Here is an 18235-nt window from a genome sequence, read left to right on the forward strand (position 1 = left end):
AGTGCAGGGCAGGTTCCAGTAGGCCGTGCCTGTGCTGCTTGGTGGTGTGATGTCAAGCGCACAGTGCAGGTAGGCAGGATGCAGCGGGGAGATTGTTATGTGTGGAGCTAAGATGGATATGGGAGCTAGGAGAGAGGAACAGGAGCCAAAAACATACAAACAAACAAAAAAGAATGCTAGGAGAGTTTGCCGTTGGAGTGGAGAGGTGAGAGACTATGAAATGGAGAAAAACAGAAAGGGGAAGAGGAAGAAAAGAAAAGAATGAATAAACAAAAATCGGAAAGGTTAAAGAACCGCAAAGTTCCCAGAAATCCCACTGGTGCAGCTATGAGGTCTGGGGAAGTCGCTCTCAGGTGTTGCAGTACAGCCTGGCTAGAAGGCATAGAGGTATACAACGCCAGGTATTCAGGGAACAGAAAGAGAAGGAAGATATAGAGAGACGAGAAACTGAGCAATGAAGAAAGGGAAAAAGGGAAAAAGAGGCAAAAGAAAACAAAACAAATTAAAAAAAAAAAAAAGAACAAGAACGGCCCTCCAAAAAACAGGAAAAAAAAAAAAAACCAAAGAAAAAAGAAATGTCTTCAGAGATCCCTATGCACGTCTGTGCAAGCTGAGGGGGATGTCTCATTGCCACGCAGCACCGCCTGGCCTGAAAGGGCTCCCAACTCAAGAAAAGGAAAAGAAAACAAACAAACAATTCAGAACAAACAAACGAACAAAAGCCCCGGGATCCCACCAGCGCAGCAGCCCAGACCGAGAAGCAGCTCCAGACTTGAACGGAGCTCCACAGCCCCTCAGGAAGAAGCAAAGATGGCACACGGAGCCAGGTATTTGAGCGAAAGGAGGGGGAGGAGGTGGTGAGACGTAAGGAAGAAATCAAAAGAAGCAGAAAAAAAAGCAACACTAGCAGCCAGCAAATGGCAGAGAGCCAGCTAGTGCGGGCTGGTGTTTCTCGGACAAGAGACTGTGTCCACGGGAAGCAGAGGGGGCTGAGTGTGGGTGAAGAAGGGTAGAGAGTGGGAAAGCATATATCACAAATTACCGGAGCTCTGCAGCCCCTCAGGAAGAAGCAAAGATGGCGCATGGAGCCAGGTATTTGAGCGAAAGGAGAGGGAGGTGGTGAGAGGTAAGGAAGAAATAAAAAGAAGCGGAAAGAAAAGCAACACCAGCAGCCAACAAGTGGCACTCAGAGAGCCGGCCTGTTCGGGTGTGTGGAATCCAAGCAGCCGGTGATTCCCGGTCAAGAGATTGTGGCCGCGGGAAGCAGAGGAGGCCGAGCCGGGGCGAAGAGGGGTGGGGGGTGGGAAAGCATATATCGCAAATTACCGGTTGTTTTGTCTCCCGCTGTATGCTCCATGAGGCTGCTTTCTCATACCCCCTGTTTGCTGGTCTCCAATAGGAGTCCAAGATGGCAGATCCGCGCTGCGTTAGCTGGTAGGGGACCTCTGGATGAATCTCTCCTCGCTCTCCATTCTCTGTCAGTTTTCTCACTCCATTTGGTGCTTGGCTGAGTTCTTTATCTCTTCATTTGATGTTTTAGGGTTTCAGGATTGTTGTATTCTCTGTTTGGCTTAGTTTTTCGGATCTTTGCTGTGGAGGGACGGCGTGGTGCTTCTGCCTAGAGTGCCATTTTGCCCGAAAGCTTCCTGTTTTTATAGCGCCAATAAAAATAATAATAGTACAGGCAGCCCCCAGATTACGAACAAGTTCCGTTCCTAAGTCTGTCTTTAAGTCGAATTTGTACATAAGTCGAAACAGTTAGGTACAGTTTGTATCTAACGTCAGTTAGGCAAATGGTTGTCTTAGTATATGGTATATAGTGTACCTTTCTACGCATAAAAAACATTTAAGAAACACTTCCAGATACACTAAAACATCTTTAACATAATACAGTAATGATAATGATGTTTTGATGCATGTTGAAAAGTGGCACCATTTGTTATTATGAACCATTGTGTGTACCTTGAAGTTTTAATAAAATAGGCTTTCTGGGGCTTGGTTCTTAATTGTGGGCCGTATATAAGTTGGACGTCCGTAACCCAGGGACTGCCTGTATATTTTACATGAAACTCTGCTTTCAGAAGTTTCTTCATTTCTTTGAGGAGATTAAGTTTTATTAAGATCTTGTTTTCCATATGATTTTCTTTCCTCCCTGCAGACATTGAGTCAGAAGGCCCGAGGGTCAGGCAGTGGTTGTCTGTTTGGGGCTGAGCCTGCCCTTGGCACCTGTTCTTAGAAACTTGGGACATGCATCCTGTCTTGTTCCAGACCCTCCAGCCTCACAGTGTGTGCATGTCCCATTTGCCTCCTCTCACTCTTCCTTCCCCGTTACCTGTATTTGTTAGTTGGGGATCGACTTTATTGTTTGGACAGCAGGTGACAGGATGCTCAGTTGGCTGGCTGGACGTCAGGGGTCGTGACCATCGCAGCCCAGAGCCAATGCACTGGTTGCTGGGATGCCACATCTCCTTCCTGGGAGAGGATCTCTGGCGTGTTTGTAGGAAGGGCAGAAGCAGAGGTGACCCATTGTTGCATGAAGTTGAGTCGTGTAGCGAGGTGTGCGGGGATGTAGCGAGGTGTGGGGATGTAGCGAGGTGTGCGGGGCCGTAGCGAGGTGTGCAGGATCGTAGCGAGGTGTGCGGGGATGTAGCAAGGTGTGCGGGGCCGTAGTGAGTTCTGTGGGGCCGTAGCGAGGTGTGCGGGGATGTAGCAAGGTGTGCGGGGCCGCAGCGAGGTGTGCGGGGCCGTAGTGAGGTGTGCGGGGCCGCAGCGAGGTGTGCAGGGCCGTAGCGAGGTGTGCGGGGCCGCAGCGAGGTGTGCGAGGAAGCTGGGCCTCTGAAGGTAGACCACGCCATCCTTGCTATCAGCTGCAGACTCTCCCTCTGTGCTCTGCGGGGTGTTGCTGGCATCGGGGCTCACAGACCGTTTCTGCTTTGCCAGCTGGACCACTGGAAGCTTCTGCCAGTGCAAACCCAGTACCAGCCATTGGTGCCCCTCCCTCAGGTCCGGGTCCCAGGTCCACGGGCCCCTCCGAGTTCAGAGACACAGCAGAGCTGAGCATTCCCTCCCCCCTCCTCCTTTCCCTCCTCCACCCCCTGAGGTCAGAGCTCAGCCTTGGGCCCCTCCTCCATCTCAAGTCTTTCCTTTGCTCCTCGGTTTTCTCAAGCACAGGCAAGATGGCCGCTCCTGCGGAAGGTGTCCCAGGATACCTCTCTGCTGTCTTTTCTCCTTCCAGTAGGTAACCAAAAAACCAAACCTGTTGCCGTCGAGTCAATTCCGACTCAGGGTCCCTAGAGGACAGAGTAGAGCTGCCCCATAGGGTTTCCAAGGAGCACCTGGTGGATTCCAACTGCCGACCTTTTGGTTAGCAGCCGAGCTCTTCACCACTGTGCCACCAGGGCTCAGTAGTAACAGCTGTGTGTAAAGCCATTGCCATCAAGTGCACCCCGGCGCATGGCGACCCCGTGTGTGTAACAGAACTGAGCACCACTGGGTTTTCTTGACTGTAATCTTTATGGAAGTAGATGGTCAGGCCTTTCTTCTGCAGTGCCATTAGGTGGGTTTGAACCACTAACGTTTGGGTTAGCAGCCAAGGACAAACTGTTGGCACCACCCAAGGCCTCCCAGGGAGAGGCTGTCTATACTGAGCTCTGTCCACATGGCTGGGGTGACTGCTGTCACCTTGGTGGGTCCCAGCTGAGCAGGCTGGGTGACGAGGCTGGGCAGGCGAGCTGGGGCGATGGGAGGTGTCTCCTTCCTGAAGACAACACCCCCACCTCTGAAGCGTGCCTTAAACGCAATGCTGGGAAATTCTCTCCCAACTGTGTGGTGAAGCCTGTCTTACAGTGTGGCCAGGAAGAGAGCTGGTGTGGGTGTGGTCTCCCTTCCCCCGGGATGACAGCAGTCAGTTCACCAGGTTGTCACCGATGTGCCAGCTGGCTGAGCGAGCACCTCTTTCACAACTTGGGGTCTTGTCGTGGAGAGTTTTAAGTATGTTTGCTGGAGGAAGCTGCCTCAAACGGCTTCCACATGTGACGTTGGTGCTGTGACTTGTGAAGGACCCCAGACCACCGCGGTCCATGTGGTCTTTGCTGATGATGGTGACGACGTGGAATCATTGTGCTGTGCTCTTGGATGAAGGGTGCCATGTTAGGAAAAACAGTTCTGAGGTTTTTTATGGGAAAATAACTGCTTTTACTTCCTGCAAATAAACATCTGAATGGTATATGATGGAATGAGAGGAAAGGGCTGTGAGGTTACTGAGGTTTACACTGTTTTAATAGCTTGTTCTTTTTAACTTCTCTTAAATTTTTGTCTGGTGACACAATGTACTTCAAAGTGTCCAGGGTAACCATCGCCATATGAGAGCTGCTGCTCAGGGGCTGCCCACCCAGCAAATCCCAACACACGAGGAACACAGATTGTCACTGGCCCAAATGTCACATTTCCAGTAACATGTAAAATAGGCCATTTTAAATTTTTTTTAAGCCTGGTAACCAGCACAGCCACGAGTCACACACTAGTAATGCCTTTCTGTGAGCGTCCTAGCTCACTGACAGCAGAGTAATCTCTTCTGAGAATTTTCCTCCAGGTCTCTTAGTTACACTGGACAAACACAAAGTGTTCAACCCTTTACAACTGTTGACAAGAGGACCATGTACATCAAAAAGTGGTGGCCTGTTTTCATATTTTTAAATAATGTTATTGCAGTAAATGGTTTATTTTTGAGTGGAAATGCATAACTTTTGTGATTTATTGGTATCTTTAAAAATCATCGTTGTTGTCATCAAGTCGGTTCTAACTCCTGCTGACCTTGAGTATAACAGAAAGAAATGTTGCCCTGTCCTGCGCCATTTTCATGATTGTTGGTGGGTTTGAGTCCATTACTGTGGCGGTTATGTCAGCCCGTCTCACGGAGGGTTTCTCTCGTTTTCGTTGCCAGCGATTTTGAGGATGACATAGGACTGGACAACGTGTAGTTCTTTATACAGAAGGTCACCATGAGTCAGAGTCTGTTCTACAGCACTTAGCTACCTGCCTGCCTACCATCTGTCTTATCTGTCTGTCTGTCTATCTATCTCCTCAGCTCAACAAACCAGCAGTTGTTACAAGCTGTGTCACTGTGTTCATTCCTCCATCTGTCTTTCCATTTAACTGTGTGCTGACCCAGCACACTATCTGTGTTGTATTCTTTTCATACGCAGTGCCGTGCAGAGTGCCCAAGGTTCAGTGGATAATCTCTGTTGGTCGAAAGTGTGTTACGTTATTTTTATAGTGTATCATGAGTTATCTAGCTACCCTCACTGGGGACCAGTTTGTCACACAGCTGTGTGGGGCATAGTAGCTGTGCCACAACGCACAATCCCTCTGTGAGCTGCTCCTCTCGCCTGTAAATGGTATAAAACAGTTCATACTCAGTAAGGCTTTTAGGATGATGCCCTGGTGGCGCAGTGGTTACGAGCTCAGCAGTTCAAATCCACCAGCCGCTCCTTGGAAACCCTATGAGGCAGTTCTGCTCTGTCCTATAGGGTCACTATGAATCGGAACCGTCTCAACGGCACCTAACAACAGCAACAATAGCCTTGTTGTTGTTAGGTGCCTTCGAGTCAGTTCCGACTCATAGCGACCGTATGTACAACAGAACAAAACGCTACCCAGTCCTGCACCAGCCTCACAGTCATTGTTATGCTTGAGCCCATTGTTGTAGCCACTGTGTCAGTCTGTCTCGTTGAGGGTTGTCTTTTTTGCTGACCCTCTACTTTACCAAGCACGATGTCCTTCTCCAGGGACTAGTCCCTCCTGATAACATGTCCAAAGTATGTGAGATGTAGTCTCGCCATCCTTACTTCTAAGGAGCATTCTGGTTGTACTTCTTCTAAGACAGATTTGTTCTTTTGGCAATCCATGGTATATTCAATATTCTTCACTATTAGGGGGATTAAATGCAGTGTTTAGGATGCTTGTTGGTACAGAGATAAGACTCAGTGCGTTGTTGTTGTTAGGTGCCTTCGAGTCAGTTCCAACTCATAGTGACCTCATCTACAACAGAACAAAACACTGCCTGGTCCTGCACCATGCTCACAATCGTTGTTATGTTTGAGCCCAGTACATGTTAGCTTATTGTTATTATTTGTCTTAGGCTGGGTTCTCTAGAGAAGCAAAACCAGTAAAGTGTATAAATATGTATATATGGAGAGATTATATCAAGGAAACAGCTCACGCGATTGTAGAGGCTAGAACGTCCCAAGTCCGTGGATCAGGGTAGAAGCCTCTCCCAAGTCACACAGCTGCAGAAGCTGGCAAGCCCAAGATCAGAAGGTCGGAGAGCAGGGTTCCCACTCACGGGCTGCGCAGATCGACGAATCCCAGGTTCGGCAGATAAGCTGACAGCTCAAGTCCCAAGAACGGGAGATGAGACGACAGGAAGCAGCCACAGGATCCAGAGAGAGCAAAAAGCCAGAACATCTGCTTATATACAGATTCGGGCCACACCCCCAAGGAGACGCCCTTTCATCTGATTGGCTACTCACAGTATATTCAATCATGGCAGTGATTACATTAAAACACGGAGAATCATGGCCCAGCCAAGTTGACACACAGTCTTAACCATCACATTATTGAACCTGCATAGGCATTTATTTCCTGTTTGTAAATGAAGAATCGCTTCTAGAGGTGTGTGTATTTTAAGCATAAATGCTTATGAATAAACTTCATTAAACTCATCTTTAATTTGGATACTGCTGAAATAGAAAGAAGAGGGAAATTGTTAGGAACCACAGTGCATGTAAATGTTTTTGGCCGAATGGTTCTGTGGATGAATTCAGTTCCACTCGTTGAGACCTTCTCACTCACCACAGCGTGTTGACAGCAGCGTGGGACAGGCGGATGGGACAGGCCCCTGGTTATGAAATCAGAACTGAATCTTAAAGTGGTCAGCGTGTTGTGTGACACAGACAGCCCCGCGTCCATGCTGGCCTTCTGACGGTCGTCAGTAGGCCTGCTCTGTGTGCCTTACACTTGGATAATCGGCTGATTAATAACTGACCTTTAAACTCTACTTTCCTTATCGAGGGCATCTTGAGGTCATTGGTTGGCTGTGGCTCATTGTCTATACTTTTCATATGCGTCTTGGCCTCTTGATCTTTTACCACTTTGTGGCTATTTAACTTCAAACCTCAGTGCTTCTCCTTGGATTTATCAATCATTTTTAAAGTTGAAATGCTCCCCTATTAATTACTTCTATGGAAGCTTTTAGAGTCCAATTCTGAAACTTTTTTAAATTAAAAAAAAAAGTTTGTTTTAATTTTTTACTTTGGATTCAGATATTAGTTGTATAATGCTTATCCATTCCACCTTTGACCATCCTGACTTTTTCCCTACAGGGATCATCCTTTGCAGCCCAACAACCCGAGGCTTATAACCTTTTCCTCACCACGGCTGTGGGGGACGGGATAAAGCTGTGGGACCTGAGGACTCTGAGGTGAGTCCCTACCCGTCCCCTCATGGCCATTGAGAACGTGAGGCCAGAGGGAGCCTCTGGGAGCTGTTCCTTTCAAACCCTGCCAAGTGCCCAGCTTTAAATATTTGACCCGTTGGATCCCTTTTCCCAAACATGGTAAGGTATGGTGGATCTACCTACACAGCCAGTCTAACAAAGACAGAGATGGATGGCAAGAACAAGCCCGTTTGTGCAAGGGTAGGGTATCCAGCACTGCTGTCCCTGCTGCGTGTGTGACACAGGAGAGGGATCCTAGGTGTGCTGGACGGGTCATGGGAGATGAAGGGAGGCTGGTACCTGCAGATGCCCCAGACGCCCACACATGACTGAGCCCCTCTCCGGGGTGTTCCTGTCCATGCCAGACACAGGTCTATACTAGACACGCCTTCCTCCCGGGATCTCATCTTCTCGTTTAATGCCAGCTCTTGCTTGTGCAGAAAAAAACACGGGATATACAACAAAATACTTCCTGTGGTTGTCGTTGAAATAAGTGTAACTACTGTGCTTGATTTGGCCTTTGTTTTGTTGTTAGTTGCTGTTGAGTTGCTTCCAGCCGACTTGTGGTAACCCACCTGGTTTTAACCTTGTCAACAGAAAGATAACTAGGGGAGAAATGTGTGTTTATTTATTTATTTTTTTATTGTGGTAAAATATGCAACAGAACTTTTGCCATTTTAACCATTTTAACTGCAATTTAGTGACAGTAATTACATTCACAATGTTGTGCAGCCATCACCACTATCCATTTCCAAATTTGTCTGTCTGTCTACCTATCATCTCTGTCAACTATCATCTATCAACTATCATCCGTCTGTCTGTCCATCCATCCATCCACCCATTCACCATCCATCATCCATGTGTCTATCTATCTGTCATCTCTATCAACTATCATCTATTTGTCTAAAATCTGTCATCCGTCTGTCTGTCTTTTTGTCCGAACATCCATCATCCATATCTGTCTGTCTGTCTTTCTATCTGTCATGGGTTGAATTGTGTCCCCCCAAAAATATGTGTCAACTTGGTTAGGCCATGATTCCCAGTATCACGTGGTTGTCCTCCATTTTGTGATTTTCCTGTGTGTTATAAGTCATAATCTCTGCCTGTGGTTAAAGAGGATTAGGGTGGGATGTAACACCCTTGCTCAGGTCACATCCCTGATCCAGTGTAAAGGGAGCTTCCCTGGGGTGTAGCCTGCACCACCTTTTGTCTTATAAGAGATAAAAGTAAAGGGAAGCAAGCAGAGAGTTGAGAACCTCATATCACCAAGAAAGCAGTGCTGGGAGCAGAGCGTATCCTTTGGACCCAGGGTTCCTGCACAGAGAAGCTTCTAATCCAGGGGAAGAGTGATGACAAGGACCTTTCTCCAGAGCTGACAGAGAGAAAAAGCCTTCCTCTGAAGCTGACGCCCTGAATTTGGACTTGTAGCCTACTAGACTGTGAGAGAATAAATTTCTCTTTGTTAAAGCCATCCACTTGTATTTCTGTTATAGCAGCACTAGATGACTAAGACACTATCATATCTATCTATCTGTCTACCTATCTATCTATAGCTATCTAATCTACCTATCTATATCTATCTAATCTACCTACCTATCTACCTACCTACTTACTTTTCTATCATCTCTCTCTCTATCATCCATCCATCCATCATCCATCCACTATCACCCATCTATCTCTCTCTGTATCTGTTTGTCTGCTATCTATCATCCATCCATCCATCCATCCATCCATCCATCCATCCATCCATCCATCCACCAACCCATCTAATTTACAAGGGTAACATGAGTAGAGTGTTTTGCTCCTTTTCCAATCACTAGAATGGGCAAGAAAGCCCCTGGCTCACCTGTGTGGACAAGATGCTGCCCTGGTCAGGGTGTCTTGAGAGGCTACATGTTTGGCCATCCTTGCGTGCTCTCATGGCACCTAGCTCAGTGCAGGTAAATGCTTGTTGAAAGCTTTCTTAGGAATCTATGGCTTTCCCAATAAGTGTAGGAGGTTCTTTTGACAAAACTGGCATCAATACTATGTTTTTTTTTTAGAATACAAAAATTTTATGTAGGCCTTTATAAATAGTTGTGAACTTTAACCAGCCTCAGTAAAATTTTGCACCTCTCAGAAGTCTTTGAATCATTGATCTAAATAATTTGTAATTTTAAAAGGTTTTTTAAAATATTATTTTTAAAGATCTGAAGATTAGCCTGTTTACGATTTAATAATCTTCATATATATATAAGCATTCCTTCACTGCCAGCTTGTCCCTTTTTTGTGATAAAAAGAAACTAGTTGGTTTTTTCTCCCAATTTGTGTTAAAAACTAAACAAAATATTTTTCTCCTGATGTTTCCTTTTCCTCTGCAGGTGTGAGCGCTGCTTTGAGGGACACGCAAACCGCTGCCACCTGTGTGGGGTTGCTCTGAGTGCGTGTGGACGGCGTGTGGCCTGTGGTGCGGAGGACAGACACGTAGGTCCTTTAGTGGCACATGTGCCATTTGGAGTCTTCAAACACAGATCTGGGCTCCAATGCTGTGTGTGCTGCTTAATACTGTTGCATAGTAGGACAAGAACCCATTTGAAGCTAGATGATGGGTCAATATTTTGGGATTCTGACACAGTAATAGTATTTAATAATAACAGTGAGTGAGGAATGACTCATTTTTTTTTTTTTTTTTGGTGAAGCATGATACTTTAAACATCAGTCGTTCAGTTGTTTATTCATTTATTAATCAAAATGCAAATATTTTTTGAATGCCTACTATGGAAAAGATATTTTTAGGTGCTGCAGTTTCTCTGAATTACAGGATAATAACATTAATAAATAAAATACCAGATCATGTCTGTGTGACTAAGGGTGCTCCTTTTCCAAGTTAGATCCTGTAGGGGAAAAGTGCTTATTCTAATGAAATGGTCTCCTCACAGTGTTATAAACACACACACACGCACACACTCATGTGCACACACACGTATGTGTACATATGGCACATTACAGGCACATGTATTTACATCTTATGATGGATTTGGAATAGATACTAACACAAATCTGTTTCCTGTTAACATATTTGAAAAAGTATTCGTTTCTTTGGGATGCTGTAACAAATTACCAGAAACTTGGCGGCTTAAAATAACCGGAATTTATTCTCTCACAATTCTGGAGGCCACAGGTCCAAAATCAAGATGTTGGCAGGGCTGGTTCTCTCTGGAGGCTCTGAGGGGAATCTGTGCCATGCCTCTCTCCCAGCGGCTGGTGGCTGCCAGCAGCTCTTGGCCATCTTTGGCTTGTCAACTCAGCACTCCCATCTCGGCCTGCGTCTCTGTGTGTCTTGTGTCTCCAGCCTCCCCCTCCTTTCTCTGATAAGGACACCAGTCATCTTAAAACACTTAATTACATCCACAAAGGTCCTGTTTCCATATAAGATCACATTCCCTGGTACAAGGGGTTAGGACTTGGACATGTCTCTTTGGGAGACACAGTCTAACTCACTAAAGGCCTACAAGGGTTATCTAAATCAGAAAGACATAATGAAATTTCCAAAGACTCAAGAAAATCCTAAAGTTTATGTGGGAAAATCACATTACAATTTAAATGAGGGTTGGAGATTTATTTTCTAAATATTTTTCTTACTCATTTTAACCTGTGAGAATGGAATTGAAAGAGTATTGAGACCTATTTTATTAAAACTTAGTGAAACTTTTAAATAGGAAAAGTTATTGTCAAATGATACTAGTTCATAATTACCTGAACATGCTCTGTGGAAATCTTTGTCATTTGCTCTGATGGATACTTTGAGTTCATCTCTGAATGAGGTAGTCTGATCATGTGAAACATGGATGGAAATGGACACTTTGGGTTTTTCCAAAGAAAACAATGTATTCTAAAACAACTACCATGCAGCTAATAAGTAATTTGCAAATTTAATAAAATAACTTAAAAGATTAAACTGAGTAGCATTTATTTGACAGTATGAGGTATTTGCCACCATTTTGGGTATGTGTTATAAGTAAGTGACTTTTTTTTTTTTTTGAACAAAAACCCCACCAGCACCCCCACCAACATCAAAATAATGGAATGTTTGGTTTTCTCTCAAACTTGTTTCTCTATATCCAGCCATTCACCCAAAACTCTGTATACCAGGTCAAATCTATCCATCAAATTCAATTTTCTTTTTGAACATCTTATTACACATGAGTTTCCTGGCTTTCAGATAGAACATCGCATCCTTATTTGCTTCAAAGTCTTGAACAGTAGCTGTATGCATTGTCTAAGAAATCCGTGAGATAACTTAAGTACAAAACTATTTTAGAAGACAAAAGTAATTAACTGTGTATATCAAATTTTCTTGAATTCCCTTTGATCGCCATTTTCTTTTATTCCCTGTATCAACGAGTGCGATTCTTACTATAGACAGTTGATTGTAGTGGGCAGTGCAGTAGGGGAGTAGTCACTAGTTTGACCAAAAAATACCCCCTGGAATATGATTTTCATAACAGTATGTAGCATTATTTATTCATTTTTATACCATCAATGCCTAACACAGAGTCTGACAAAGAAAAGACATTCTATAAATATTTTTGATATGCATTGAGGGATCTGAACATTTTATTTTCACCTTAACGATGTTTATTTCATTAATTGAACACCTGCCTTGACCAAGCCTCTGTCTTGGACCGATCGCCTTGATTCTCTGACGTGTAACCCCACCAGGCTCCCATCTTTGACGTCAGCTGTCAGTTCTTCTGACAGTTTAACAGTTTAAATGAACCAGAAGTTATAATAACTATATCAGCTTCCTCAGTTTATCTCAGAATGTTTTGCTACAGTTACGTATTCTCAGTGTTTCTTTTTGGGGAAAGGGTTCAGGCATTTTTAAAAAGGCTTCCCAATGAGCAGCTTTTCTATTTTTTGAATTGCACATTTTAACCAGTTACATGCCCTGGAGAAGAAATGGAAAATAGAAAGTGGACTACAATTACTTAGACATGCCCACCCTCTAACTGTATCTGATTCCTTACTGGTAGATTAAAAATAGGATATAGTTTCTGAAATATATTAAATGCAAATAAAAAGTCTTCTAAAAGATGTGAAAAGTTCCCAATATTTAGCAGAAACAGATTACTGTGGACTTGTCTTCTCCGCCATATTTTTGTGTCTTAACGTACTCGGTGCATTTTATGCCCATGCCATAGCGTCAGCTCCCGAAACGTGGTGCGTGGGACCTTAGTACATCCTGGAAGAGAATTCCAGGATCAAAGACGTTTGGAAAATCTTGAGTTAAAAAAAAAATCCTCATACAGCAGTGTAGGAGGGTTTCAATATCTCTACATCCCTGACAACATTTCTTTTTCTTTTTTTTAAAATAGCTAACCTAGTGTATGTGAAGTGGTAACTCATTGTGGTTTTAATTTCATTTCTCTAGCGACTAACGATGTTGAGCATTTTTTTCACGTGCTTCTTGGCCATTTGTATGTCTTCTTTGGAGATACGTCTGTTCAAATCCTTTGCCTATTTTTATATTGAGTTGTCTTTTTGTTGTTGAGTTATAGCTCGTTATATATTCTGGATACTACACCCTTTCAGATGTATGATTTGTAAGCATTTTCTCCCAGTCTGTGGGTTATCTTTTTACTTACTTGATGGTGTCTTTTGAAGCATAAAGCTTTTAAATTTTAATGAAGTACAATTTATTTTTTCTCTTGTGGCTTATGATTTTGGTGTCACATGTGAAAAACCACAGTTACATCTAAGATACGAAGCCTAATCCAAGGTAACAAAGATGTATGCTCATATTTTCTTTGAAGAGTTTTATAGTTTTAGCTTCCTTTTAGGTCTGTGGTCCATTTTGAATTGACTTTTGTATATGGTGTGAGTTAGAATTCCAACTTCATCCTTTTGCATTTGGGTATCCCATTTTCCCGGCACAATTTGTTGAAAAGACTGTTCTGTCTCCATTCAGTTGTCTTGGTTCCCTTGTTGAAAATCTATTAACCTATTATTCTATTGCACTGATCAGTATGTCTGTCCTTAGGCCAGTGCGACACCGTCCAGGTTACTGTAGCTCTGCAGTAAGTTTTGAAATTGCAAAGTGTGAGTCCTCCAACTTGTTTGTTCTTTTTCAAGATTGTTTTGGCTATTCTAGGTCCCTACATATCTATTATGGATTTTAGGCTCAGCTTGTCAGTTTCTCCAAAAGAGGAAGCTACGGTTTTGATAGGGGTTGCACTGAATCTGTAGATCAACTTGGGGAGTATTTTCATCTTAACTATATTAAGTCTTCTAGTACATGAAACTGAAGGCATCTACTATTTTGTCATACTGTGGGGGCTTGTGTGTTGCTGTGATGCTGGAAGCTATGCCACCAGTATTCAAATGCTGGCAGGGTCACCCATGGTGGACAGGTTTCAGCTGAGCTTCCAGACTAAGACAGACTAGGAAGAAGGACTCGGTGGTCTACTTCTGAAAAGAATTAGCCACTGAAAACCTTATGGATAGCAGTGGAACACTGTCTGATGTAGTGCCAGAAAATGAGCCCCCAGTTTGGAAGGCACTCTTGAGACCACTGCGGAAGAGTTGCCTGCTCAAAATAGAGTCAACCTTAATGACGTGAATGGAGTTAAGCTTTCAGGACCTTCATTTGCTGATGTAGCATGACTCAAAATGAGAAGACACAGCTGCAAACATCCATTAATAATCAGAACGTGGAATGCACGAAATATGAAATCTAAGAAAATTGGAAATCATCAAAAATTAAATGGAACTCATAGACATTGATATCCTAGGCATTAGTAAGCTGAAATGGATGGTATTGGCCACTTTGAATCCGACAGTCATATGGCCTACTATGCTGGGAATAACAGCTTGAAGAGGAGTGGCGTTGCATTCATCGTCAAAAAGAACATTTCAAGATCTATCCTGAAGTACAACACTGTCAGTGATTGGATAATATCCATATGCCTACAAGGAAGACCAGTTAATAAACGACTATTATTCAAATTTATGCACCAACCACTAAGGCCAAAAAAGAAGAAATTGAAGATTGTTACCAACTTCTGCAGTCTGAAATTGATCAAACTTGCAATCAGGATGCATTGATAATTACTGGTGATTAGGATGCAAAAGTGGGAAATGAAGAAGGATCAGTAGTTAAAAATACGGCTTTGGTGATAGAAAGGATGCCGGAGATCGCATCATAGAATTTTGTAAGACCAACAACTTCTTCTTTGCAAATACCTTTGCTCAGCAACATAAATGGCAGCTATACACATGGACCTCGCCAGATGGAATACACAGGAATCAAATTGACTACATCGGTGGAAAGAGACGATGGAAAAGCTCAATATCAGTCAGAACAAGGCCAGGGGATAACTTTGGAACAGACCATCAATTGTTCATATGCAAATTCAAGTTAAATCTGAAGAAAATTAGAACAAGTCCATGAGAGCCAAAGTACTGACTTGAGTATATCCCACCTGAATTTAAAAATCATCTCAAGAATAGATTTGATGCATTGAACGCTAATGACTGAAGACCAGACAAGTTGTGGAATGGTATCAAGGACATCATACATGAAGAAAGCAAGAGGTCATTAAAAAGACAGGAAAGAAAGAAAAGACCAAAACGGATGTCAGAAAAGGCTCTGAAACTTGCTCTTGAACCTCGAGTAGCTAAAGCAAAAGGAAAAAATAATGAAGTCAAAGAGCTTAACAGAGGATTTCAAAGGGTGTCTCGAGAAGACAAAATAAATTATTATAATGATATGTGCAAAGACACGGAGATAGAAAACCTAAAGGGACAAATGCACTTGGCATTTCTCAAAGTGAAGGAAATGAAGGAAAAATTCAAACCTCGAGTTGCAATATTGAAGGATTCTACAGGGAAAATATCAAATGATGAAGGAAGCATCACAAGAAGATGGAAGAAGTGCACAGAGTCACTATACCGAAAAGAATTGGTTGATGCTCAGCCATTTTAGGAAGTAGCTTATGATCAGGAACCCATGGGCCTGAAGAGAGAGGTCCAAGCTGCACTGAAGGCATTGGCAAAAAGCAGGTTTCCAGGAATTGACTGAATACTAGTTGAGATGTTTCAACAGAAGGATGCAGCACTGGAAGCACTGACTCTTCTGTATGAAGAAATTTGGAAGACAGCTACCTGGCCAACTGAATGGAAGAGATCCATATTTATGCCTATTCCCAAGAAAGGTGATCCAACTGAATGTGGAAATTATTGAACAGTATCATAATATCACACGAAAGTAAAATTTTGCTGAAGATCATTCAAAAGTGGCTGCAGCAGTACATCAACAGGGAACTGCCAGGAATTCAAACCAGATTCAGAAAAGAATGTGGAACCAAGGATATCATTGCTGATGTCAGATGGATCCTGGCTGAAAGCAGATAATACCAGAAATATGTTTACCTGTGTTTTATTGATTATACAAAGGTACTCGACTGTGTGGATCATAACAAATTATGGATAACATTGTGAAGAATAGGAATTCCAGAACACTTAATTGTGCTCATGGTAGGAACCTATACATAGATCAAGAGGTAGTCGAACAGAACAAGGGGATACTTCGTGGTTTAAAGTCAAGGGTGTGCATCAGGGTTGTATCCTTTCACCATTCCTATTCAGTCTGTATGCTGATGAAATAATCTGAGAAGGTGGACTACGTGAAGAAGAAAGGGGCAGCAGGATTGGAGGAAGATTCATTAACAACTTGCAGTATGCAGATAACACAACCTTGCTTGTGAAAGTGAAGACCGTTGAAGCACTTGCTGATAAAGTTCAAAGACCAAAGCCTTCAGTACGGATTATACCTCAACATAAAGAAAACAAAAATCCATTAATAATTGGAATGTGGGATGTATGAAGTATGAATCTAGGAAAATTGGAAATCATCAAAAATGAAATGGAAGACATAAACATCAATATCCTAGGCATTAGTGAGCTGAAATGGACTGGTATTGGCCATTTTGAATTGGGCAATCGTATGGTCTGCTATGCCGGGAATGACAACTTGAAGAGGAATGACGTTGCATTCGTCATCAAAAAGGAGATTTCAAGATCCATCCTGAAGTACAACGCTGTCACTGATAGGATAATATCCATATGCCTACAGGGAAGACCAGTTAATATGACTATTATTCAAATTTACCCACCAGCCACTAAGGTCAAAGATGAAGAAATTGAAGATTTTTACCAACTTCTGCAGTCTGAAATTGATCAAACATGCAATCAGGATGCATTGATAATTACCGGTGATTGGAATGCAAAAGTTGGAAACAAAGAAGAAGGATCAGTAGTTGGAAAATATGACCTTGGTGATAGAAACAATGCCAGAGATCGCATGATGGAGTTTTGCAAGACCAACGATTTCTTCATTGCAAATACCCTGAGTGTACACGTGGACCTCACTAGATGGAATACACAGGATTCAAATTGATTACATCTGTGGAAAGAGATTATGGAAAAGCTCAATATCATCAGTCAGAACAAGGCCAGGGGCCGAGTACAAAACAGACTATCAACTGCTCATAATGCAAGTTGAAATTGAAGCTGAACAAAATTAGAATAAGTCCACGGGAGCCAAAGTATGACCTTGAGTATATTCCACCTGAATTTAGAGACCATCTCAAAAATAGATTTGATGCGTTGAACACTAATGACCAGAGACCAGACAAATTGTGGAATGACATCAAGGACATCATACATGAAGAAAGCAAGAGTCATTTAAAAGACAGGAAAGAAAGAAAAGACGAAAATGAATGTCAGAAGAGACTCTGAAACTTGCTGTTCATCATCAAGTAGCTAAAGTAAATGGAAGAAATGATGAAGTTAAAGAGCTAGACAGAAGATTTCTAAGGGTGGCTCAAGAAGACAAAGTACAGTGTTATGCTGACATGTGCAAAGACCTGGAGTTAGAATATCAAAAGAGAAGAACACATTCAAGCTAAAAGAACTGAAGAAAAAATTCAAGCCTCAAATTGCAATATTGAAGGATTCTATGGGCAAAATACTCAGCGACACAGGAAGCACCAAAAGAAGATAGAAGGAATACACAGAATCACTGTACCAAAAAGAATTGATCGACCTTCAGTCATTTCAGGAAGCAGCATGTGATCAGGAACCAATCATTCTGAAGGAAGAAGTCCAAACTGCACCAAAGACATTGGAGAAAAACAAGACTCCAGGAACTGACAGAATACCAATTGAGATGTTTCAAAAAACATATGCAGCATTGAAATTGCTTACTCGTCTATGCTAAGAAATTTGGAAGACAGTGACCTGGCCAACCGACTATTATGGCTATTCCAAAGAGAGATGATCCAACCAAATGAGAAAATTATCAAACAATATCATTAATATCACAGGCAAGTAAAATTTTGCTAAAGATCTTTCAAAAGCAGTTGCAGCAGTATATTGACAGGGAACTGCCAGAAATTCAAGCTGTATTCAAAAGAGGACATGTGTCTTAGTCATCTAGTGCTGCTATAACAGAAGTACCACAAGTGGATGGTTTTAACGAAGAGAAATTTATTTCCTCACAGTCAAAGTAGGCTAAAAGTCCAAATTCAGGGCATCAGCTCCAGGGAAGGCTTTTTCTCTCTGTCAGCCTTCTTCTCTTTGGTGTTCCCCCAGACTAGGAGCTTCTGTGCACAGGGACCCCGGTCCAAAGGATGCGCTCTGCTCCCAGCACTGCTTTCTTGATGGTATGAGGTCCCCAACTCTCTGCTTGCTTCCCTT

The 18235-nt window shown here is 42.9% G+C and overlaps 1 protein-coding gene across 1 annotated transcript in view; it reads left to right on the forward strand.

The window, feature by feature from the left end:
• WDR27 (WD repeat domain 27) overlaps positions 1-18235 on the forward strand; it is a 95914-nt gene that overhangs the window by 74839 nt on the left and 2840 nt on the right. Inside the window, exons 22-23 of the mRNA XM_023728474.1 lie at positions 7383-7480; positions 9856-9958. Of these exons, the coding sequence (XP_023584242.1) occupies positions 7383-7480; positions 9856-9958 (201 nt within the window). The remainder of the gene's footprint in view (positions 1-7382; positions 7481-9855; positions 9959-18235) is intronic.

This window comes from Trichechus manatus, unplaced genomic scaffold, assembly GCF_000243295.1.
Source record: "Trichechus manatus latirostris isolate Lorelei unplaced genomic scaffold, TriManLat1.0 scaffold00002, whole genome shotgun sequence".
Taxonomy (NCBI): domain Eukaryota; kingdom Metazoa; phylum Chordata; class Mammalia; order Sirenia; family Trichechidae; genus Trichechus; species Trichechus manatus.